This window comes from Perca flavescens, chromosome 6 (genome assembly GCF_004354835.1).
Source record: "Perca flavescens isolate YP-PL-M2 chromosome 6, PFLA_1.0, whole genome shotgun sequence".
NCBI classification, from domain to species: Eukaryota; Metazoa; Chordata; class Actinopteri; order Perciformes; family Percidae; genus Perca; species Perca flavescens.
This window is the reverse complement of record NC_041336.1, coordinates 33,224,886-33,250,391: the sequence shown is the minus strand read 5'-3', so window position 1 is coordinate 33,250,391 and position 25,506 is coordinate 33,224,886. Positions and strand designations below refer to the sequence as shown.

The window sequence follows — 25,506 nt, the reverse complement described above, 5'->3', positions numbered from 1 at the left end:
GAAAAAAGAGTGACATATGAAGAACAAATCTGGAGATTGTCATTGAAAAAACCCATCAGATTGCCCATGCAAATGTCTATGACTGGAGTAGGCTACTGGGTTGTTTGAGGGAGTATAGCCTCTAAAATGACATAAATTTCTTCTGTCAAAGTGAAAACTACAAAAGGTCAGTTTCATTGGAGCAGGGCTGTCTTTAATTTAATTAGGTGCACCTTATAATGTACTCGGAAACTGTGAACGCTCGCTGTAAAACACATAGACAGTATATAAGGTAAAACACCGCAACGACTTTTACTTTGAAACGTCTTAGCGGAAATACTACTTATGAGCTCAGCTAGCTTGACAGATAGCCTGCGCACCTGAGTCTCCTCGCTGCCGCTGATTAAACGGTTTTGTGCGGGGCTTTTTCCTCCATCGCTTCCTTCCTTTGAGCAATGCGTTGTCAGGCAGGGAGGTGTGAGGAGCCCGGCTCTTCACTCCTTCGTGCTGCACAAGAGCCATGGCGGAGTGGGCACTGAGGAGGAGCCAACGGCCGGAGCTCAGCGGGGTCCACAGCGGCGGCTCAAACCAGGAAGGATTCACGTTAACGTTACCTGCCGGATACAATGGTGGCGGCTTCTAAAGTTTTACACTCATCTTCAGCTTTTGTCACAGCTGACCGGTTCAACTTTTCAATAACTGGCATTCCCCTAATGTCGACGGGAACGTAGCGACGCCGAGTTTGTTTCGCTTTTCTTTTCTTCCAGTAACGTTACGTGTTTGCCCTGTAAAGCCATCTGCCTCGGGCGTAAATCTGGCGCACTGTTCCGCAGTGGCTCATAGAGCGCCTCTTTAATATCGCAAAGCCGAGTCACTGGAGGTTACCATGGGGGCAAAGCAGAGCAGCCCCGCTGCTAATCCAGCTGCTAACGGACGGACCAGAGCCTACTCCGGCTCGGACCTGCCCTCCAGCACGTCCAGCAGCAACGGCAGTAATGTTAGCAGGACTACCGCCGGGGGTGTGAGGTACCACGCGTACAGTAGTGCGTCCGGAGCTTCGTCCAGCAGTAGCCAGCACCATGGAGCCAGGGCCAGGTCTGTGGGGGGCTCCGGAGGCTCCGGGACCAGACCTCAGTCCGGTATCACCATTCCGAACAGCAGCGGAGCCTACAGCTCCCAGGAGTCAGGCGGCAGTAGCCCGGAGGAAGCGGACAGGGAGCGCTCGGGCGGAGGGCACGAAGGTCCCCGGCTGTTGATAGGGTCACTACCAGCACAACTCTCGCCTCATCTGTTCGGAGGTAAGAGGGCAAAATCCGTCGGATGTGTTGACACAGCTCGGTGGTTCACTGAACTGTAGTGACACTGAGTCATGATGTTTACAGCTGGGCTTGGCAGATGGTTTAGGATGCAGTCAATGAATACCAAAATGTTAAGTGCACTATATTGAAATGTATTGAACATTTCTCGTTCAGGATTTAAAATCCTCTATTCCAGACTCCGACACTGTGTACGACAAAAAAAATTATATAAACTAATTTGAAAGCACACCCATTCATTTCATAAATCACATTCATTTCATAAAAAAAAACAACAACTTCCATTTCATAAATACAATGACATAAATTAGAAACCAGCTTTGTAATTGTACATGACTTCTTTTGATAAACAAAATGTATCCAACTTATTCTTTAAAGAATTAACTGCAGGGTTTAACAACTTCAATAGTGTTTATTTCCCTGACCCCTGAACTAAACACTTTATGCAGTCGTTTCATATAGTTCATACTGTATATGATATGTACACCTGATTTCACAGCAGCAGATTGATCACTGGGTTAAGAAACAGCCCTGGAACAGAACAAGGTCTGTTAAAATGATCAGAAGATGGGTCATTGTATCAGGCCACATCTGAAAACACATGTGAGCATTGAATGGGCAAAATAAGTTTTACAAGAGCAAAGCAGGGCCATACCGTAGCTGAGGTCCTGACCCCAGCCCAACTAAGAACATTTTCAGCAGACAAAACTAAAACCTAGATAATTTTATAAAATGTTTCACTTATTGTATATTTGAATTTCTGCATTTATCCTTTTAGTAAACGGTCTAAATATTTTTACAAAAGTTTGTGTATTGGCCAAAAGTTGAGTTCTGGCCTGGGAAAACGGAAGTCTTACATTATTTATTGTCCTAAAAGTAGTCAAATCAAAATGTATTCAGCCTAAAAATATTGGAATTGGGCCAATAACCCTGAAATGTTCAGGAACATTTCCTGTGCGGGGTCATGTGTGAATGGAAGCAGGGATATTCAGGGAATTTGAACACCTAACTCAAGATCTAGGCTGTGTTCAGAATAGCACACTAACATACTGCCTACTGCATACTAGGGCTGGGAGGATATGCTTTTGTCCCGATTCCATTCTTTCACGATACATGGTGATTGTAGAAGTATTGCGATTTGATAGTATTGCGAATTAAAAATGAAAAATATTGATTTCTAGGGGAAAAAAATAAATTTTTAAAAACGATTTTTTAAATTGATCTTTTCCCCCCCCATCCCTACTACATACTCAATCAGTAGTACTGCATGCTGCCTACTTCATGCATAATTAAGTATGTCTTTACCAGCAGACTGTTCACACTGAAGTATACTTGGATACAGTTCAGAAATGTTATAGAGCTTGTCAGTCATGTGACTGCATCACATTACTGTAACCAGTGTGTGTGATCTCTGAGTTGTGTTCTGGCGTACAAAGGTGGGTGTGGGTGTGTGTGGGTGTGTGTACTATATTCATATGGTCTAAGCACTCAAAGTAATGCAATAAAGAACTTATTTGACATAGTAAAACTCAGAATTACAAAAGAACGACAAAATACTGATCCTTTTAAACAGATCAGTTCAACCCTTTAAAAGTCAATATGAAATGTATATAAAATCCATATATTTCATAAAAGAATGGTCTCTAAAATGGTTAGCCGGCCCGCTGTAACCTTAAAACTAAGGTATTACGTTTTCTTCTAGTCTTTCACAACACTATACATAGTTTTATAACGGTTGGTTGGACAAAACAAGCAACTTAAAGACATCACTTTTAGAGCTGCACAATACATATCGTGTTTTTAATGTCATCGTGATATCAACTGGCGCAATAAACACATCGCGAAAAGCTGCAACATATCGCGAAAGACACTTATTTGAGTTAGTTGAAAGAAAATATCAGCCAAAAACTGCACTTTTAAAATGTAACTGTCATTCGTTTTTAGCCCTGCCTTTTATGTTCAATTCGATGTTCGATTAGTTCAGCGAAAGAGAGTTTGAAATGATTTTCCTTTCAGTTGTTTTAAATTCAACAAGCACTTTGTTATATTTTAGCAGAGTGCTGAAAGCAGCAGAAATGCAGTACACTATACTAACACTAACTGTTCAATTATCGCAAGAAATATCGTCGCGATATTCAACAACGTTATCCCAAATCGCAAATTTTCCTCATGCCGTGCAGACCTAATCACATTGGAACTTGTGTGGTGGATTGTTTAAACTAGAGAGAGAGAGAGAGAGAGAGAGAGAGAGAGAGAGAGAGAGAGAGAGAGAGAGAGAGAGAGAGAGAGAGAGAGAGAGAGAGAGAGAGAGAGAGAGAGAGAGAGAGAGAGAGAGAGAGAGAGAGCCCGCAGTGGTAGTACATGTTCAGTGTGACTGCGAAGTGAGCCTCAGCCCTGGAGGCAAAACAGAGTCTCCCCTGTTCCTCCAGACCACAAAGTCTCCAAGCCGGAGCAGGACCGGTTAATATTACACTAACAACACAGGCTTTAATGTTTCCCTGTTGCATATTTATTTCTGAAAACACAATCAAGCTTCCTTCTACATTTATGAACTGCCTCAAACCATGTTTTGGTGACATTAGGTCAGGCGGTTTTTCGAAACAAGCTATTTCAAAGAAGTCCGTGCACCTGCTGGTTTAATGGCATCCATGTGTGAGGATGATGACCCACATGTGCACGTTGAGCCAAACGTTGTGAAAATAAACAGCGTGAGCCTCCTTGCGAGTGTCTTCCTGTTGAGTTTATTGCCCAACCATGACCAACAAAACAACCGTTTGTTAAGCTGTGTAGGGAATTCAAGGATTTTGCGTCAAGTACTCCCAGGGCTGGGTAAAGTAAAAAAGAAAAGGAAAAAAGTCCATACAGGTACTGATACCAATACTGTGACTTCCATACCGGTTCCTAAAACTTTTTTAAAATATTTTATTAATACCAATTTTATAAAACAAACATTCCAGCACAAATCTTTTTCTATATTCGTCAGTTCCGACTACGTGTAACGTAGAGTTCTTCCTGCGTGTCTCTATGACATGTAACGCTAGACAACCAATCACAGACATGATTAGATCTTGGTAGAAGCATGCTGCATGCTGATTGGCTCACTGATGCTGATGACATTTACTCCTGAGGCATTTTTCGATACTCGATACTTTTAGAAGCAATTTGGTCGATGCCTAAAAACTCGAATTTGGTACCCAGCCCTGATATAGTTTTGGTTGACACAAAAAAACGAGAGGGGAAAAAAAAAAAAAAGAAACGCAGGCATTAAATAATTATTTTATTATAATACTTGAATTTTTTTATTTATTCTGTGTGTTGGTCTTCTGATTTCTTTTGTCATGTCAGGATTTTTTTTTTAGTGTCAGTTTTTTTTCATGTTCTTTTTCAATAACACATTTTCCTGTGGTGTGACAGACTCAGAACATTTATTTTTGCTTTACCAGGACTCCGGTCAATGTACAAGTGAGTCTAAAACAAACGCACGTGTTGCACAGCACACGCATATAAAGCAAGTCGTGTACACAGCTGGTTAATGCAAGCGTGAGTCAGCAGACAGGAGCCTAATAATTCACTCATCGCATTAGGTTTCCTTCCTCTAAAATGGTATAAGTGGATCAGTAGTGAACACACAGACCCACACACCGAGCTGTGGCTCAGGTGGTAGAGGGGTTGTCTCGGTCGGTAGTTCGATCCCTGACCCCTGCAGTCTAAAGCATGGATACCCGACCCGAGTCCGACGGGACCCGACTGTACCCGACGGGCCGGGCCGGGTTCGGACAGATATTTCGAAATTATGGTCTGGTTCGGTTCGGGCTCGGTCACATCAGCGAGATAAGGCATTTTTTGTAGAATTGTTCTGTGGCTCCTTTAAGAGGTGTGTGTGTGTGTGTGTGTGTGTGTGTGTGTGTGTGTGTGTGTGTGTGTGTGTGTGTGTGTGTGTGTGTGTGTGTGTGTGTGTGTGTGTGTGTGTGTGTGTGTGTGTGTGTGTGTGTGTGTGTGTGTGTGTGTGTGTGTGTGTGTGTGTGTAAAGTGGTCAGAGGTCAGAAGAGAAAGAGGAAGCAGACGTGTTGTATGCAAACGCAGCAGAGTTGGTGCAATAAGTTGAAGTTTTGTAGCTACACAGTGTGTGCGGTGTCCGAAATAAACCCCAGACTGAAAGCCAAGTTCAGTCATTTGCTCACCAGAAACGGGATATTAACCCAGACGATATTCATGTTATAACGTGGGCCCTGGAGGTAACGAGTCTCCCCTAGTTTTCTGACCACAGTTGGAAAAGAAGCTGTGTGTGTGTGGTGCATGTAGTGCTCTGAGATATAAATGCAGTCAATTACATACACACAACATAGAATATATATTAACAGTCTATGGTCTGCAAGTTGCGTTAGCAGCTGGCGTGGTGTTTTCTCTGTTACTGTTCACTGAAGTGTGCTGAATGCCTGGAAAATGCAGATTAAGGTTAAACTGTACCTAGAGCTTTAACAATTCCAAGTTTTGCTGGACAATTAATTGTCTCAGAAATAATTTATATTATAACTCTTTTAGTCAAATAGCCTATAAAAAGATGTATTGATGTATTACTTTTTTTAGGCAGCACGGTGGCTCAGTGGTTAGCACTTCACTGCCTCACAGCAAGAAGGTTCCAGCCATTTCTGTGTGGAATTTGCATGTTCTCCTCGTGCTTGAGTGGGTTTCCCCTGGGTGCTCCGGTTTCTTCCCACCATAAGACATGCATGCAACTAGGACTACAGTTGAAAATTAGCCGACTGGCTAACACTAGCGCATTTACAGAAATGTTGATTAAAGGGGTGATATAATGATTATATAGGGTATTTCACACTGTTCCTTAAGGTCTCCTAATGAGGTATGTAACATTGGTTGGGCTGAAAACGGCCCAGGTGCTATTGTTTTCTTTGGCCCTTATGCATCCCTGTGTAATGGCTTGTCAAGGATATGTCTAAAAGACGTGTTCGTTCTGATTTCTGGAGGAAGGAGGAGGCTGGGGTCGAATTGAAAGATTAAGCAAAAGGTTTAATAAAACAACATGAAAATGACAGTCAAAACACAATTGTTACACTGCAGCTGACAGCGGACTGATCCCATGCTTCATCCTTGCGGAGTCACAGAAGAACAGTCCAGTGACATTCCCCGGATCATACATTTATTCCCCTACTCTGGGTGGTTTCTCAAATGAAATCTTCCCCTATTGGTCAGATGTCTCTCAAAAGAAAAGTTGTATGTTCCCAATCAGTTTCTTGAGGCTACACCCAGTCACAGGATCTTACTGAGACGGTGTCAATTGTTTCCAAACTACAGAAATACTCGTTCTTTGTCTTAATCACATCTGGCTCAACTGGCAATGGCTCTCAAAGTTGTTTAAACAATAAGTCTTCCTAGCGCTTTTACATTTATGCTAAATAACAGCAATGACCTAATCAATTCTTTAGAAGCTTGAGAAGGTGTGAGCCAGACAAATGCTGATTAGGCTTAATCAGTATTGAAACATTCCTTCACTCAGTTACACAACAGTTTACATTTTTTAAGTTACATTTTTTACATTAAAGTACATTGTTTTCAAAAAGTAAGCATAGTTTTAACTATTTACTTCAACAGGCTCTATTTGGAACGACCGCTTTTCTTCCAAATATGGTATGCTCATGAATATTTAGATGAGCTGCGCGCTGATTGGTTGAGTGAATACCCATACACACACATTAGAGACGTGCGCTGATTGGTTAAGCGAATCCCCATACACACATTAGAGACGCGACAGAAGTGGCCTATGTAAATTTTGGGGCGTTACAAAGATGGAAGGTTGAGCCAAATGAGGAGGATTTGAGAAGTTGACGTCAACTTTGAGCTTCTATGTATGTCCCATTTACCCTCCAAACTGTCATTATTCAACTATGACAGGGTAAAATCGGTTTTGCATTCTATCACCCCTTTTAATGTGCATTGTCCTAATCAAAATAAATAAAAAGGCTACGTCTTTTGATTATATCAATGTCATGTGACCCAGATAATACAATAACACAAATACACAGCCTATGAAGTAAACCACGCCTCTTTATTATCATAAAACGTGTTTAGGGTCAAGTGCCAACAACTAACAATTGAAATAATATAAAAAATATATAGTCCGACCAATAATCACCTATATAACTTGGCATATCTAAACAGAATCAACAATTACCAGTCATACGCCTTAAGACCTTAGCTAATGTTAGCAATTAATTGCGGTTACAGATAGATAATTATTGTCCCATGAGGGAGATTTGTTTTCACAGTCGGTTTCATGCACACGGCAATATATACGGACAAATACATCAACAGATAACATAAAGACAGGTACAGTGTATATACACACATAGAAACAACCACATTTATAAGGACACACTGGACAGTGAGCTAGGTTTTTCAGCAGTGCTATGGCAGAAGCGACAAAACTTGCGAGTCGTTCTACAGCTCAGAGTCCTGTATCTGCGGCCAGATGGCAGCAAGATATGGAGGGTGATTGGTAGGGCTGTGCTCGATTGAAGAAATTCTTAGTCGACTAACACTCATTCAATTGTATCGACTAATCGATTAGTTGATTTAATCGACAGATCTGTAAATCTGAGTTTCTCCGCAAAGAGTCATGCAAAAGCAACACTTTAATTCTTGTGTTTACCAGAGATGTGCTCGTACGTTTCTTGGAAATAAGTCATTCACCATGAAAAAAGCATAAAACATAACTAATTGACTAAAGATATCTAAGTTGACTAAGACCAAACCGACCGATTAGTGGACTAAGAGGGAGCAGCCCTAGTGATTGGTGTCATTGACAATGGTGAGGGCAAGGCGTGTGACATGTGTGAAATATGAATAGAAGACGGTCCTATTTTTACACTTGTAGAGCGTACCTCTGTGGCACATGCGCACCACTGCGTGCTGCTCTCTGTCCGGTGTCGTCCATTTCATTGATTATAGTGGAAGCGTAGTGTTGGAGCATCTGCCCCGCGTACGTTACGCCTGCAATGTCGCCAGCCCGTTAGGCTATAGATGCTCTCCACGTAGTTTTTTAGCTCATAGTGCCATATAATAGCAGTAAAAACCCTGGTGTGAGATGTAGAAGTTGTGCCTTTTGATTTAAAGCATTGGTTCACTATCCAGAAACATTTTAGTGTACTGTTTTGCTGAACAATGACCCGGCCGCTGTGTACAACAGTTGGCTGGTGGTTGTGTTTGGCATGACTTGGTCACAAATTGGGAACGTCTGGAGGAGGCCTCTGTCCGACAGACTTTCAACTCACACCTCCGGCGGAGCTTTTTGTGCATCCCTGTGGAGGCTGGGGGCATTGAACCCGAGTTGACAATGTTCAAAGTTTCCATTGCTGAAGCTGCGGCGAGGAGCTGTGGTCTTAGGGTCTTAGGTGCCTCAAGGGGAGTTAACCCATGAACACCGTGGTGGACACCGGTGGTCAGGGAAGCCGTCCGACTGAAGAAGGAGGCTTTCCGGGATATGTTATCTCGGAGGACTCCGGAGGCAGTTGCAGGGTACCGAAGGGCTGCAGCCTCTGCCATGAAAGAGGCAAAGCAGCGGGTGTGGGAGAAGTTTGGAGAAGACATGGAGAAGGACTTACGGTCGGCACCAAAGTGCTTCTGGAAAACTGTTCGCCACCTCAGGAGGGGGAAGCGGGGAACCATCCAAGCTGTGTACAGTAAGGATGGGACACTGTTGACCTCAACTGAGGAGGTAATAGGGCGGTGGAAGGAGCACTTTGAGGAACTCCTGAATACGACTAATACGCCCTCTATGTTAGAGGCAGAGCTGGAGGATGACGGGGGATTGTCGTCGATTTCCCAAGCGGAAGTCACTGATGTAGTCAAACAACTCCACAGTGTCAAAGCCCCGGGGATTGATGAGATCCGTCCAGAAATGCTCAAGGCTCTGGGTGTGGAGGGGCTGTCCTGGTTGACACGGCTCTTCAACATTGCGTGGAAGTCTGGAACAGTGCCAAAGGAGTGGCAGACTGGGGTGGTGGTTCCCCTTTTTTAAAAAGGGGGACCAGAGGGTGTGTGCCAATTACAGGGGTATCACACTTCTCAGCCTCCCTGGTAAAGTCTACTCCAAGGTGCTGGAAAGGAGGGTTCGGCCGATAGTCGAACCTCGGGTTGAGGAACCTCAGGTTGAGGAGGAGCAATGCGGATTCCGTCCTGGTCGTGGAACAACGGACCAGCTCTTCACTTTCGCAAGGATCCTGGAGGGAGCCTGGGAGTATGCCCAACCGGTCTACATGTGTTTTGTGGATTTGGAGAAGGCGTATGACCGGGTCCCCCGGGAGATACTGTGGGGGGTGCTGCGGGAGTATGGGGTGAGGGGGTCTCTACTCATGGCCATCCAATCTCTGTACGACCAAAGCGAGAGCTGTGTCCGGGTTCTCGGCAGTAAGTCGGACTCGTTTCAGGTGAGGGTTGGCCTCCGCCAGGGCTGCGCTTTGTCACCAATCCTGTTTGTAATATTTATGGACAGGATATCGAGGCGTAGTCGGGGTGTGGAGGGGTTGCAGTTCGGTGGGCTGGGGATCTCATCGCTGCTCTTTGCAGATGATGTGGTCCTGATGGCATCATCGGCCTGTGACCTTCAGCACTCACTGGATCGTTTCCCAGCCAAATGTGAAGCGGTTGGGATGAGGATCAGCACCTCTAAATCGGAGGCCATGGTTCTCAGCAGGAAACCGATGGAATGCCTTCTCCAGGTAGGGAATGAGTCCTTACCCCAAGTGAAGGAGTTCAAGTACCTTGGGGTTTTGTTCGCGAGTGAGGGGACAATGGAGCGGGAGATTGGTCCGGAGAACGGGCGCAGCGGGTGCGGTATTACATTCAATCTATCGCACCGTTGTGACAAAAGAGAGCTGAGCCAGAAGGCAAAGCTCTCGATCTACCGGTCAGTTTTCGTTCCTACCCTCACCTATGGTCATGAAGGCTGGGTCATGACCGAAAGAACGAGATCCAGGGTACAAGCGGCCAAAATGGGTTTCCTCAGGAGGGTGGCTGGCGTCTCCCTTAGAGATAGGGTGAGAAGCTCAGTCATCCGTGAGGAGCTCGGAGAGAGCCGCTGCTCGCTGCGTCGAAAGGAGCCAGTTGAGGTGGTTCGGGCATCTGGTAAGGATGCTCCCTGGGCGCCTCCCTAGGGAGGTGTTCCAGGCACGTCCAGCTGGGAGGAGGCCTCGGGGAAGACCCAGGACTAGGTGGAGGGATTATATCTCCAACCTGGCCTGGGAACGCTCGATCCCCAGTCGGAGCTGGTTAATGTTGCTCGGGAAAGGGAAGTTTGGGGTCCCCTGCTGGAGCTGCTCCCCCCGCGACCCGACCCCGGATAAGCTGACGAAGATGGATGGATGGTCACAAACTTTTCTCATTTTACAGTTAAACAATAAAATATGTTTCTGAAAACATTTGAGGTGAGGAATAGGCAATGCAGTAACCGAATCTTGTTTCATATTTAATCAGCGCCGCTTAGTTTGATTGCAGTTCACAAGCTCTCACTGACGCTGTGTTAAAGCAGTTACACACCAACCAGACGGCCGGCCGTCGGCAGAAAAGCCAGTCGGGACTGATCAGTCTCCCGCAGTTGGTCCAAAAAGTGCCACAGAACACACCCAAGAGACGAGACGTAATACGTCTCCATAACAGCAGGCGGCGCTAATCTGTATTGTCCAAAAAATGAAAACCGGCAGCTGATTGGACAAACGCGTCACATGGGTTTGTTTTCTACGGAAATTCAAAGCCAGACTGTCATGGCGGCTTGTTCAGAATACGATCTCATATTGTACTAAAATAGTTCACTGAAACGTGTTTCTGAAAACATTTTAAGCGAGAAATGCCATGCAGTTGCTGAATCTGTCTTCATTTCAGATCGACAAAGGTCAGTTTAAAAGATTTTCATCAGATTTTGAGAGACTCTAGTCACGCTCATTCCGCTCGCCATTTCCGGCTGAGTCCCGCCTGCACTGCCTCCGACTGAACATGTCAGGTCGGGCCAAAATAAAGGCCGACAGCCCCTCGCCAGACTGTCCAACGGCCGATTATCAGGTTAGTGTGTCAGCGCCCTTAGACTCCTTGGCTCTGACATACAGCTATTTTTCTATGAAAGGTACCAACTGTAGCTTTAAAGAATGACATTCAAAACATTTAACAAGAACATTTTACACTGTAATACATTTCATGTTAGTTTAACTTGGAAATTAAAGTTCACCTGCTGCAGTCTTCAAGTTCACTCAACTTGAAGACTGCTTTTGTTTCAACTTAGAAATTACAGTTAATGATGTTGATGTAACTACAGTGTTCTAGTTTTGTTAAAGTTGTTCTTTTAGTTGATTTAACTTTTATATTACTTGGTTTGACTTCATACTTTAAGTTAAAACAAATCATTTATTTTCTTTAATAATGTAAGAAACATTCCTTGCCTAGTATAACAGACATACTTTTCTGCTTTATTTCAACTCACAGTTTCAAGTTAAAACATTTATAGCAGAGATAGCGTAGGTGCTTGGGCTGAGTGCTGATCTTGCATCACTTGACCGCTAGTAAAGTGACACGCCGCAGATTAATGACTGAAGGAAGCCTATTACTGCTCAAAGTCTAGTTCTGTAATACTCCAGCTCTTCTTATCAAACGTAACAGTCACTTAAGTCATGGTTACACATGTAAACCAGCACAACAATGACAATTACCAGGCAACAAAACACTACATTCTAAACACACGTTTAATAAATGGAATTCATAAATTTGTATTTCAAACAAACTGCAAACTTTTCAGCAAATTTTAACACAACTCTATTTACCGCCTTGCATCATGGGAATTGGCCAGCCAATGAACCAATTGCAGTCCTGACTGCAGTACGCAGATCGGGGTTGGGCTAAATGTGGGCGGAGCTAAATGTTTGACTTTTGAAAAGAACTTTCCATTTCAATTTGAGAAGAGTGAAATTCACAAGTTGTTGACAGGTACTCCCTCCGCCGGGCACCAGTGCTTTCTTGATTGCCACAACACGTGTTATATTTTAGTAGAAATTTGAATAGGCTACATCACTTATCGGCGGTGTATAATTAATTTATTGTGTCCATGCTTTAACTTTGCCATGGAAGAAGACCGGTTATTTTAAACTCGAAAGGGAGCTCTTTTTTTGTTGCAACACACACACACGCTTTTTTTTCAACTGATAACTTACATACCCAAGTTCAATCAACACATACATTTTTTTAAATAGTCAACCCAATGAATAAATGCAAGTTTAACTTTCAAAAACTCATAAAGTTGAGTTCAAAGTCCACAACTTGTATAAGCTCGTTCAGTTAAAAATAAGAAATAAGTGGACATAAGTAAATGGGTCTGTAATATTTTACAGTGTAGTACTGTGGGTATTCCAAAGACCGTGTTGTCAACAGTTTCCATTGGAACTACTTACTACAGATGAGAGTCCCTGTGTAAAGCCCAGATCAGACCAAAGATTTACAACGAGACAAAACCGTTTTAGAACTCGACTCCAACAGCTGGAGACTGACGCGTTGCAAGTTTCATCTCGTCTCATCACAAATCTTTGGTATGAACTGGGCTTAAACTGTTGACGTGTTCTGTGAATTAACAGGGACAGTAAAAAATAACGTATACAGTAAAGAAAATACAGCAGTTTATATAGGCCTATTACCTGTTGCTGAGCTAAGTTAAACAAATATGCTAATTTACATTTTTTTGCAGTCTGTTTATTTACCCCATTTGCACAACTATACAGATGTTAGCCAAAAGCTAGCTAACCAGCAAGTTATGCATACAAAACGTCCATGTTTTGACAGCTCAGCCTCACACACTGAATAATCCAGAGGTCTTAAAGGTGCTCTATGATGTGACGTGTTTTTTTTAGGCTACAACATTTTTTGTCACATACATACAGTATAGCTGCCTGTCCCCTGAACACACTGTAAAAAAAACGCGGTCTCTGTAGACAGCCCAGGCTCCACAAACGGCAACAAAAACAAACTGCGCCAACCTGCACCACGAACCATAACAGTGTTTCAGCCAATAACTGACAAGAAGGAGCTGGTTGAGTCATGAAAACACATTGTGGAAGTAGCCTACGTGCTAACGCTGCTGCAGTGATGGCTTGACCAGCTGCTTCTTGTCAGTTATTGGCTGAAACACTGTTTGTTATGGTTCGTGGGGCAGGTTGGCGCAATTTGTTTTTGTTGCCGTTTGTGGAGCCTGAGCAGAGACACAAATACACCCCCCGGTCAGATGCCAACCCTACCACCTTAACTAACATATGTTCTGCGGGAAACCCTGCAGAAGTAAGAAAAACTCATTCAAAATCCTGTTGACATTTGTAACACTAATAACTAACAATCCAGCCTTGGAACAGAACCTTTCTCAGTATGTTGTGTTGGGTCATGTGTTAAGATAGGGATGGTTGTTTTTTGATAAACAAACTGTTGTTTATTCAATATTTCTGTTTTTTAGCGGACACCAGCAATTGTTTCATCCATGTTTTTATCTTGTCTGGCGTAATAAGCGCAGCTACCTCCCTTGACTGCAGGGTTTTCACCCGATCATCCATTATCGTGACCAAAACCATGGCATTTTCACGCCATGTCTCTGTGTTTAACATTATTCTGGCTAGCTCACTGCAGACAATGGGACATGCTTTGAAAATACAACTTTTTCCATAACCGGTGGGCAAACATGCTTGCACGTCCCAGTTAGAGAGTAAATGCCATAAAAATATTCGTGTAAATCTTTAAAATGATTCACTGAGAGAACCTAGCAGGCCTTAGCCTGGGAAAACCCTGACGAACTTCTGGCAAATTTGAGATTTGCTCTGCAAGTCCGTCTGGCCAAGAGCCCATTCAAGCCCATTTCCAATTTTTACAAATCGAGGCACCAATCACAACCGTTGAGGCGTGCTTTACACGATGACGATAGCGCAGCGACAGCAAGCGCCTTTTTGTTTACATCCAACGTGACGGCCACCGAAGCGCAGCAACCCGTTGATGCCGCTGTCGTTGCTACGTCACCTTGATCATTGGTCTGATTGGTTGAAGGACTATCCAATCCAGAGGCATTTGAGCGGCGTCCTATAGGGACGCCCCCTTTGGAAATGGGCTGTGAATGAAACTTGCCCAGACCCACTCTCATTTACAACTGAGAATGGTCTGGTGTCAACCAGGCTAAGCCGGCCTGCCTTATTGTATGTTTAAAATGGTCTTTAAAACTTGCCATTTTCAGCATTGATAGCGAAGGTTGTTGTTTCCCGTAGCGAAAGGATTTTTAGAACGTAACGCATACAGAGCAGAAGGGGCGGGGCAAAGACTGACTTTGGGGTTAGTTGGTGCTAAGGGGTGCTATAACAAACTTAGAATGCTTTTTTAAACATTCAAAACATACAGCTATTCCACAAGTTCATAATAAATGTTGTACAGAAATACAGTTGCATTCAAATTAATTTTTACAGAGAAAATTGAAAGATTGAAACATTCTATCTGCCCACAGGCCCACATCTCCGGTGTAATACACTCCCATCATTGATACTACTACACACCGAAATGGAAGACCCTATAAATTCATCAGTCTGTTGTGTAGCAAAAGTTTGGCACTCCAGTTCAGTAAAGACATGGCAGTAAGACAACTGCAAAGACACAGACATTGCAAGCCCTATATAGAAGAGCTGTGCCTTGCAGATAACTGCTGCAACTATGCACAAAAGAAATATCTCTGGGAAGCACACTGTGCCCTCAGGCTGCCATAAATGTGTCTGGGTTGAACTCTGGATGTCTTCAAATCCTTGAATCAAACCCAATCATAGAATTTTAAAACCCTGGGAAAGGTTATGCACCGGCTATGAACCTTATTTCCTGCAGCAGACCGTGTGTACAGGGAGAGGATGGGATAGTCCAAAGTGAGTCTGTAACCATTATGTTTGGGGGTTTTTGTAGAATGTCCATCCCTGTTAGACTGTAAGCTATAAGCTCAGGGTGGAAATACTTTCCTGTTGTCTAAAAAAATTTTGTTGATTTAAATGGAAATAGCTTCCTATCAGCAATCTGGTTTTACCAAATGGATCCAGATCTAAATTGTAGCAAACTTTTGATTTCATGGATGTGGTCGTAGTGTGCTCGGCCCAGACTGAGAAATTAGATTTAATGACCTTTTGAGATAAATTCTTACGTGGGCATCTGCACCTCATCTATTAAGTTGCTGTTTCCTGTTAAACATAATGATAGTTGGGTCAAAGTTTTGATAAATCGGTGTTTAAATTATGTATAGAGATTCTCTAGAGCGTATTCTGAACATGTCTCTCCATAACATTAGCAACTCCAGCTGTAATAGTTGTCTGTAATATGCATTGCATTTGCTTGTTACCCATTCCACACAGTACCGCCTATACATTTGTATGACCGCCAAGAGCCATGGAGGAAGCACAATGCGACAGTTACACCTCTGCAGAGTTGCTATCCTGCTCTGATTATTCACTTTTTCTGAAGGTGTAAAGGCAACAACACAACATTTTAGTCCTCTTTCCAAACCTAACATTCCCATTATCTGTCTGTTTTGATGAGCATATTAAGTGTTCGCGTGGGGATACACCGATACACCCTTTTCAATTTTAAGACGTGATGCTACGTGATGCCCCACTACCCTTACCCTAATTTTGCACCAGGCGTGTCTGCACTGCATTCTGGGGGCGCCGCGGGAGTTTAATTACAGGAGAGGTTGGAGTGGAAGGCGGATGCTAGCTGAATAAACCCGTGACTGTTCTGTTAAGTACTTGTAGAGAAAATAAAATCTGTGAGTTGGGCAGCAATACGCTCCGCTTCTGAGACGCTCCCGGTGTGGTATGGTGCGTGGCAGAGAACGGAACAAAACTGGAACACAACATAGTGTTTACCCTATATTTCTACCGGAACCCCTGCCAGGCCAGAAAAAGCTTCTTCTTTTTTTAAATGCCAAAAATAACGCCAAATATTCAAATATGCCGTGCCCATAAACGAGTGAACTGCCCGTGGCTAGTTCACATCTGTAACCGCAGGACAGTCGAGTGTGTTATCTGAACTGCTGAAGTCAGTTGAACAGGTGAAGCGAAGATAACATTGTCCGTAGCCTAACGGCTACAAACAGGCTCTGTCGATAAGCTTGGACGAATTGGACGAAACCTGTTTTTAGCTGAGCTGGACAGGAGAATTTTCGGTTAAACCGTTATATGGCGCTGTTTTACCCTCTTTGTTCTCCGTGAAGTTTGCTGGAAGTGTTCTAATGTAGCGTTTTATGTGGAGTGAGCTCTGCGTCAGACTATTAAATGCTAACAGGCGAACCAGGTTTGAAAGTGACGTGTTTTCTTGTTAAATACTGTAAATGTTGTGCAGTGGATCCAATTCCTGCCGATGTGGATTAGAAACTATAAAGAGTTAAATTGAGAACGGATTTTGTTGTGGTGGTGACCACGATGCCCATGAGCTGTGACGGCTGTATGCCATACCTGGACGATGGATGATGGGAGACTGTTCAAAGAAGCTGGCTGATGTAGTTCATCTGCATTGCGAGAATGGGTTTGTTGATCATCTGTTTCTTGCAAAGTGGCTTTGAGGAGAAGGAGCACTGTCTGACCATTTTCTTTACGGTTGCTGTCATTATTCATTAACGCGGTATAGGATTGGGCATCGAGAACCTACTAATTGGAATCGTTTCAAAAATGTTCTATAACTTTATTGCAATCGTTTGGAGGATTTGGTTTCAAATCTGATCATGCGTTCCAAATTTAACGTGCGCAAGTTTTGGTTTCCGAAGCGGCCCTGTGCTCGTTGTGTTGCAGCCTTGTAGCACAGTAAGCGGCGTGCTAGTGTGGCTTAATTTTAAAAAGCCCTGTAAAACTGCAACCCACCATTTGAATCAAAAAAAAAAAAAAAAAAAAAACTTTCCTCTTATTTGTGAAAATAGGCATGTGATCCGTTTCAACTCCACTCCTCAAAGAATCAGAATCGAGAATCAATAAGAACCGGAATCGAAAGGATGACTCTCAGTTGGAATCCGAACTGTTAAAATCCAAACGATGCCCAACCCTAACACAGAAGTAGAAAGCCTGCACGCTCTATCATGAGAAGAACATTAATGTTAACGTTACTGGAGAAATGTCCACAGGTCCGTGTGAGGTCTCAGGAGATCATGTACCACAGACCTGAGCCATGGTGGTGTTTTGTGGCTGAGTCCGTCCAAGGATAGCTCAAATCTGTCTTGATGAGATAAGCCAGTGGCTACCTAACCTTGCTCTCCTAATCGCTTCTGCCGAGTCCCTTCATTTGAATACCACAGCAGATGTGGGCTTGTCTCACTGTGTGGACGCAGCATCCGTGACTCCCCTGTAGATTTCTAAAGAGATGTTTTGAAAGTTTGCTGCTTGCTTCCTACTTTGTAAGTTGGGGCATACTTTCTCACGACCTGGCCCCATCGCTGAATAAAGCGGGCTTGAATTTCTGATTGTTGATTTTGGAAAGTAAAAAAAAAATGGTCAGACCAATATTGTCGTTGCAAAGGTGTGGGGGTAGATGGTTTTAGAAACTGTTTGACAATGTGACATCTGACACTTTGCCTGAAGCATACTGGCGTCTAGTATGGTACTCCGAGAGCACAGACCTCCGACCAAGTCATGCCCTATTTCACAATGTTAATGCATGTGAATTTTCTCAGTCGGAAACACATTTTTCCTATTATTCTGACACCACCTGAATGCAGCACAAATGCCTCATCTCGCAAAGTTATCGAAAGTAAACTTTTTTTAGTACTTTTTTTTTTTTTTTTTTTTTTTTTTTTTTTCTTGGCCCATGCTACACCCTTCCACCAAGCTACCATGAAAATCCGTCCGGAAGGTGTTCTGTACCAATACCAGTGGAAAGTGAGAATGAGATTGCTTATCAGAGGTGGGTCTGTGAGAAAGTATGATTTATAATCCACATGACATCTCATACGTTTCAATTATCATGCAGTCAGCTGCTTTGAATTATGTCATTGTGTTCCAGTACAGACACTGTCAGCACAGCTGATAAGACCAGACCTAACACACACACACACACACACACACACACACACACACACACACACACACACACACACACACACACACACACACCGTACGCTCAGTGAAAACACTGAGCGTAGTGTGTTTTCCAGACTAACTAGGCTAGATTTACTGTGTTTGAGTGTATTCAGTGCCTGTTGTGGCAACAATACAGCCACACCCCGTCTACATGTACAGGATACAGAGCCAGTTAGCAGTCACTTAAAGCCTACGATGCGTTTGCCAGCCGTCTGTTTTTTTTTTTTTACCACCCCTTGCTGTTTTACCTAAGTGTTGGCCATCTGCTGAGTCTAACATGGCAGATGATTAACGGCACAAACCACCTGGTGGAAACTTTCACTGTCACTTTTACTGACCACAATGGTGGATGTGGAGACAGGGGAAACCCTGTCCAATAAGATTGCAGAAACAGATTGCAGATTAGAAAGTCCATGTGTTGCTTTTAGCAACTGTTTGGAAACATTTAACTGGGGATTACCTTTTTAAAATAACATTTTGGGAAAAAGGCTTATTTGCTTTTTTTTGTAGCTTAGCATAAAGACTGGCATCTGGAAGCGGTCGTCTGTTTTCCCAAACACAAATGTTTTAGGGGGGTTTAGGTGTGTTTTTGTCAGTTAATCTATCTTTTTAAGATTATTTTTGGGGGCTTTTCACTTTATTAGATAGTGACAGTGGATAGGCTGGAAAGGGGGGAGAGAGAGAGGGGATGACCCGTCTAAAATAACAGTTCAACATTTTGGGAAAAAGGCTTATTTGCGTGTGTTGCTGAGACGAGATGGGACCATCTTTACCGCTCTCATGTCTGTGTGTTTATGCTGCATTTACGCAATATCGGCAGGAGACAAAGACAGGAAAGGCTTTTGGTATCATAACTTGGGAGCGTTGGGATGCTTGCAACACTGCTAATGTTGTCGTCAACCCAGATAACAATCCTACACTTGCTGTGATCCAAACAAAGAGTGTATAGCTCCTTTTTTAAATGAGCTGAATTGATTCTATTAGTGTTGGTGTGTAGCTTAGCATGAAGACTGGCGTCTGGAAACCGACTAACGACTGTTTACACAAACCGAAATGTAAAAACTACAATTTGAAAAACATAAATCTAGCCATCCATCACTTCTGGGAAGCATCTCCTACTAGAGCGGGGGATGCCAGACATCAGTTTTAGTAAATGTCTCCATACAGGCCAGTACCAACAACACTAGATGACACCACGGGTAACTGTGCACAGTCACTGCACCTAGATGTTTTGTCTGACATAATATTAAAAGATTAAGCAAAAAGATTTGTGACGTAATGTTGTAATTTATTTTTGTTTTATAAAATTGGTATTGAAAAAAGTTGTTAAGGAACCGGCATCAAAACCTTTTTGTATCGGTATAGGTACTGGTATCGAACATTTTTGAACGCTAGCCAGCCCTAATTAACAGCATGTAACTTCCACTTCGAAAACAAATTGTTGTTTTTTCATATGTGTACAGGTTAGATACATGAGATCCAGCAGGTTTATTAGTGAGCTTTAGGGAGGTGTATTTGTTTTTTCTCACTTTGAACAGAGCCAGGCCACCTGTTAGCCATACTCATCGCACAGAAATCAGACTTCCGGGTCAATCTTCTCTCAGTCTGAGAAAGAAATAAGAAATCATATTTACCAAAATGTTGACTGTTGCTTAAAATCCATTACTTTTACCTAAGTCCATTATTCATAGGAATTGATTGATTTTTGTAAGACCTTGTATTCTTCTAAACGTGGACTTGCTCCCAGCGGTTACATAATTGGCTTGAAATGAAGTCATCACCGGCAATCACATAAACACCTTCACAATATGATAAATACACCAGCCTTGATATCAGTAGGATTTCTGTGAAAGTTCTAGTTAGTTTTTTATTGTTGTTGTTGTTTTGGTCATTTTTGAGGCAACAGTGTTTTGCACTGAAAGGTGGTGTTAGATCACCTTGCTCAGGCCTGAGTGGGATATTTTGGTCTATTCAGCGCGGCCGCCCGGTGATTTGTGTTTGTGTGTGGTGCTAATGTTTACTGTAGGAGAGATAGAGACACAGACTGACGTAGGCAGAAGGCAGGAGGCAGGCCTGTCGTCATTAACCCATTTTCACAGCAACTAAAAGCACATTTATTTATACTCCTTTATGTCGCTTGCCTCCCAGCTTTCTGTTAGTTCTCTGACACCGACCTAAGGATGGGGGATCTATACTATATGCTCAAATCTGGACCCAGTAGGAAATCCACTTATTGACTCCAAATCATTTTGAATCCCTTATCAAATCTATTTAGACTCAGCTTTTGACATTTCTGTGTAACTACACTGGACTGGACAATATATCTATGTTATATTGACATCGATATATGAGACTAAATATCCTCTTAGATTTTGGATATCATGATATGACAAGTGTTGTCTTTTCCTGGTTTTAAAGGCTGCATTACATTAAAGTGGTGTCATTTTCGGAACGTAACAGACTTGTTGTCAAATAGGGATGCAACGGTATGAAAATTTAACCTCAAGTTATAGTGACCCAAATTATCACGGTTTTCGGTATTATCGTGGTATTTTAAAAAAATGTTCAGAAAGCACTGATAGGCCTGCCCATGCTGAAATAAGTTCAAAAAGTGTAACAGCGTTTATTATATTACAAAAATATAGGCAGTAGGCTTGTAAAAACTATTGAAAACTGGCTACTAAAACTCTGGCCCGCTGTAGGGTGTCAGGTAAGAATTTGAACCAGAGATGTCTGACTTTGAGGAAGATTTATTTACAACTCGATGAAGATGAAGTTAACATGAAGTTGAATTTGACGTAACCTGTAAAGTTGGATGTAGTTCTGAAATATAAGCAGTTAATAATGCACATTAATAAGCATCTGACTTACTATGAACATTATTTACCAAAACTAAATGTTATAGCCACCAGCATATAACAAGAAACAATACTAAGAATTACATTCATTTCACTGTAATAATTAACATAAATGTAACGTAGCGAAGAAATGAATAATGTAAATAGTCTTTAAAAGCTTCAGATGTAAAGTTATTCACTGTCAAAGTGACGCCAAAATGAATGGGAGTCAATGAGATGCTAACGGAAGGTGATGGCTTGTTAGCCTAGAATCTCCCCATAGGAGGTACAGTACAGGCCAAAAGTTTGGACACACCTTCTCATTCAATGCGTTTCCTTTTTATTTTCATGACTATTTACATTGTAGATTCTCACTGATTCTTCAAAGTAGCCACCCTTTGCTTTTTTTTATTAATAAGGGAAAAAATTCCACTAATTTACCCTGACAAAGCACACCTGTGAAGTGAAAACCATTTCAGGTGACTACCTCATGAAGCTCATTGAGAGAACACCAATGTTTTGCAGAGTTATCAAAAAATGCAAAGGGTGGCTACTTTGAAGAATCTAAAATATAAGACATGTTTTCAGTTATTTCACACTTTTTTGTTAAGTACATAATTCCATATGTGTTCATTCATAGTTGTGATGCCTTCAGTGAGAATCTACAATGTAAATAGTCATGAAAATAAAGAAACGCATTGAATGAGAAGGTGTGTCCAAACTTTTGGCCTGTACTGTACGCTTTCCGGATGCATGAGTCAAAAAGGCTGCTCGGCTCCTGAGGGCAAGATGGCTAAAGTATGAGGGTGGAGCATGGCCGTCATCAAGATGTTTTGTATTGTAAACAAGTGACAAGTCTGTAAGTTAAGCTAAAGCTGCATTTTGTAATTATTGTGGAATGTGGGTAATCATAAAGTTCTAGTATTGTTTGGAGTGCCTTAGCTTGCTAACACATAAATAACACTAGCTTACTAACAGCTAACTTGTCCTCCCTGGTAGACAAGGGTGCAAAAATAATCGTTTGACATGCTTAAGTCTCGTGTTTTTAGCTACCGGCACTTTATTGGGGTTGTTTAGCTGCCGGTGGGGGCGGGACTTAAATGTACTCTCTCTCTATGGCAGGATTGAAGTGGGCCATAGTAGATATTGGTTGGCCAGTGTTCGTATGAAAGACACACAAGTGGGCCAATCATGTGATCTCTCTTCTCTCTATGGGCCGATCCTCCCAAAAAAAAGTGTGCAGCCCATTCAGCCCACACAAATAGACCAGCCCTAACTACACTTATAAATCCATTAATGGTTTTAATCATTAATGCTAAGTATGACATTTGCTCTTGTTGATTAAATCACCAAAGTGGCAGCTGAGTGATGGTTCTGAGACATCAGACAATTTCCACCAAATTTCCAACAACTCCTTTGATTAAACCTCCCACTTGTTTGTGCCTCTCCTCCCACAAAATATCACAGACTCACACATTTCTGCAAGTTTCAAAGTCTGGAAAGTACCAAACGGTCGGAGCGCTGCTTGTGCTGGTCTTTGCCCTGCAGGTAAAATGGGGTTCCACGTGTTAATTACCTACTGCTGATATAACCTGCCACTGGTGATCAACGGTTTCATTTCAACCAAACAAACTGAATGCAGTGTTTCCGCTAGTATATGTCCTACTCACTGACTACACGTAGAAAGGTATCTCTTGTCATTTAACTGACTGGTGTGTAGGAAACTGAAGGCAGCTGCCGACTGCCTGTCTGCCGCCGACGGCTGTCGTGTGTGGATGACGTAACGATACGTAATCTTACAGGAGACAGAACCATAGACATTATATAATGGACCAATAGACCCCGTTGCTCTGGACGGAGACCAGTGAAGGCTATTAGAAGCACTTTTTCGGTGATGGCCAGCTTTACTGCGCAGCCTCCAACTGAGAGAATGTGACGTGGGCAACGTGTCTGAAAGTTGTAAGTCTTCTAGTGGCTGCGCTAAGAGAAATCACAATCATTCCTAATCTTACAGATACGGAGAGTGTAGGTATATGTAAGGAGATAACATGGGCACAGGCTAATTTTTGCTAACCAACATGCTAATTAGTAATTAAACCTAAACAGCTCATGTAAGTCGAAACTGCCTGCAAGCTTATCCTGTACTATACGGTAATTCCTCTACTATGTGACACAATCGTTTTTACAAAAACGTCTGCTACGGAGCCATAACGTGAGGTACAAGGTAATGGAGCCTTTTATACATTGTCGTGTTTCTTTAGAAATAAACAACGGACAAATAGAGTCTTTAAACGCTTCAGATGTAAAGTTATTTGCAGTCAAGTGACGTAAAAAAAAAAATGGCGGTCAGCGGAATGCTAACAGGAGGTGATGGCTTTGTAGCAACAAAATGGCGCCATAGATGGCTCGAGTTCTGAAGCGAAGCTTACCCCCTTGGATGGAACATCACCACACCCTGGTGGCTGTTGTTACCATGGTACCACGTCAGACAACCAAGCCAACTTTCCTAATGAATTACAGCAAAATCATAGCACCATTGTATTAAATATTAAAAATAAAAAAGACATATTGACCTTTTTATGTATTGAATGATTATAATATTATGCACATACACAAACAGTTTGAACGGTTGCATTAGGACAGTGGTTCCCAACCTGGGGTCCGGGCACCCCTTAGGGGGGCGGCAAAGATCACAGGAGGTCTTGGTTTGAGGTTGAGGGCTCAGCTTTTCTTAGACATAAGTAGGGGGGGGCACCAAGGAATAAAGGTTGGGAACCACTGCGCTAGGGTAATACGTCTCCTGCAGCGGGGAATCAAAGGCAGAGGGACCACAGGGTTCACGAACGTTAGCTTCTTGTCTCATACGGGGTCATTCATCAACTTCAGTGCCCATAACGCTATATTACCCCATATCCTGTAGCTATCATATTTCACAGGGGTTTTCATGTTGAGGCTTTCGTTGCTGTTGTCACTCTGCCTGAAGAGACTCGCGCTGTTGTTTATTTGGTGGCCGTGACTTCCCAAGTGATGACGTACTGTCGCTGTTCCACTTGCTCACCTTCAAAGGGGACAGGATGACTGTTTGCTTGAGTTCAGTAGAGCAGACAGCTCGAGAGTCGTGTAATTACAACTTTGACATTTCATTTCTGAAGCAGCAGCGGTAACAATCTTTTAGTGGCGGACCACCGCTCAGAAATGTGTATAGCGGAAACACTGAATGTCAAGAATCATTCTACCTGATGTCTTGTTCACTATTGGAATCCAAGCAAAGGCTTCATTTATAGGAAACCTTACCCACAATAAAACACCTCACAAATCAAAATCAGGATCTGAAAACCAAAAGAAAAATCCATTCAACTACCTAAAAATGTTCATGGGGTTACATTTTTTTTTTTGTCCTACCTTGTGACTCTGTTCTTCCTGGACAAGAACCTCAGTTTCCTCTTTTGTGAAGGGTCTGAATGCTGCCTTCCGTGCTTTCCCAAACGGTCAGCACCCATGGCAGAGACGAGCACTGCAGAAAGAGAGGAGCTGATTTGGCCCTTTGGTGCTGATTGATGTCTGTCCTATGAACGACCTACCCTACTCCTTCTCTCAGGCTATTGTCAACTTGAGAATTTGCATGCCTTTGAGAGAAGAAGAAAAAAAGAAAAAAAAAAAAGAAACTGGTGGAAATAAAAGTGATGCTAATGCCGGTGTTGTGTAGCGGGGTGCAGCCAGGCTTGTTGATGATCAGTGAACTGATCGATTAAAAAGATGATTCATAAATCTCATTTAATAGCACGGTGTCGAGGATGTGCTGATTCAGGTGGAGGAGAGCTGAGGTAAGGGCAGTCGATAATGAACGCGCGACCCTGGGATGCTCTCCAAACAGCAGATTAGATGGGGAGCAGTCAGAACTGTGGGCAATTCTGGTGAACAGCGTGTGGCTGTTGGCTTGCTTGCAGCTCTTTCAGGAGATCTCAAAGTGTGTGTCACATTGGTCTTTGTCAGCACAGAGTATACGATGCAGGACAACAGAATTGATTTTAGGTCCACTCCAGTGACTGTCCTAAAAAAGATTATTCTAGTAAGGCCTGTTGTTAGGATTTCAAGCTCTGATCGTGTCATTTCCAGGTGTTGCATCAAAATGATTAGCATCTCGTTTTCCAGATCGCAGGGTTTTCTCCTTGTGTGAGGAAGCTACGTAACATCCGGCTGTTAATTCCTTTGCGAAGGATGGGGGGGAAAAAAGGTTAAATACTTTTAACGTAAGAC

The 25,506-nt window shown here is 42.8% G+C and overlaps 1 protein-coding gene across 3 annotated transcripts in view; it reads left to right on the top strand.

Moving 5' to 3' along the window:
• Positions 1–297: 297 nt before the first annotated feature.
• Positions 298–25,506, top strand: part of znrf2b (zinc and ring finger 2b) — a 50,546-nt gene continuing 25,337 nt past the window's right edge. Inside the window, exons 1-2 of one of the 3 annotated variants that reach the window (XM_028580483.1) lie at positions 299–946; positions 989–1,277. In XM_028580483.1, coding sequence (XP_028436284.1) covers positions 866–946; positions 989–1,277 — 370 coding nt within the window. In that variant the 5' untranslated portion in view covers positions 299–865. Of the gene's footprint in view, positions 1,278–25,506 lie in introns of all 3 variants that reach the window. The other 2 variants (XM_028580484.1, XM_028580482.1) reach the window with 2 other exon arrangements.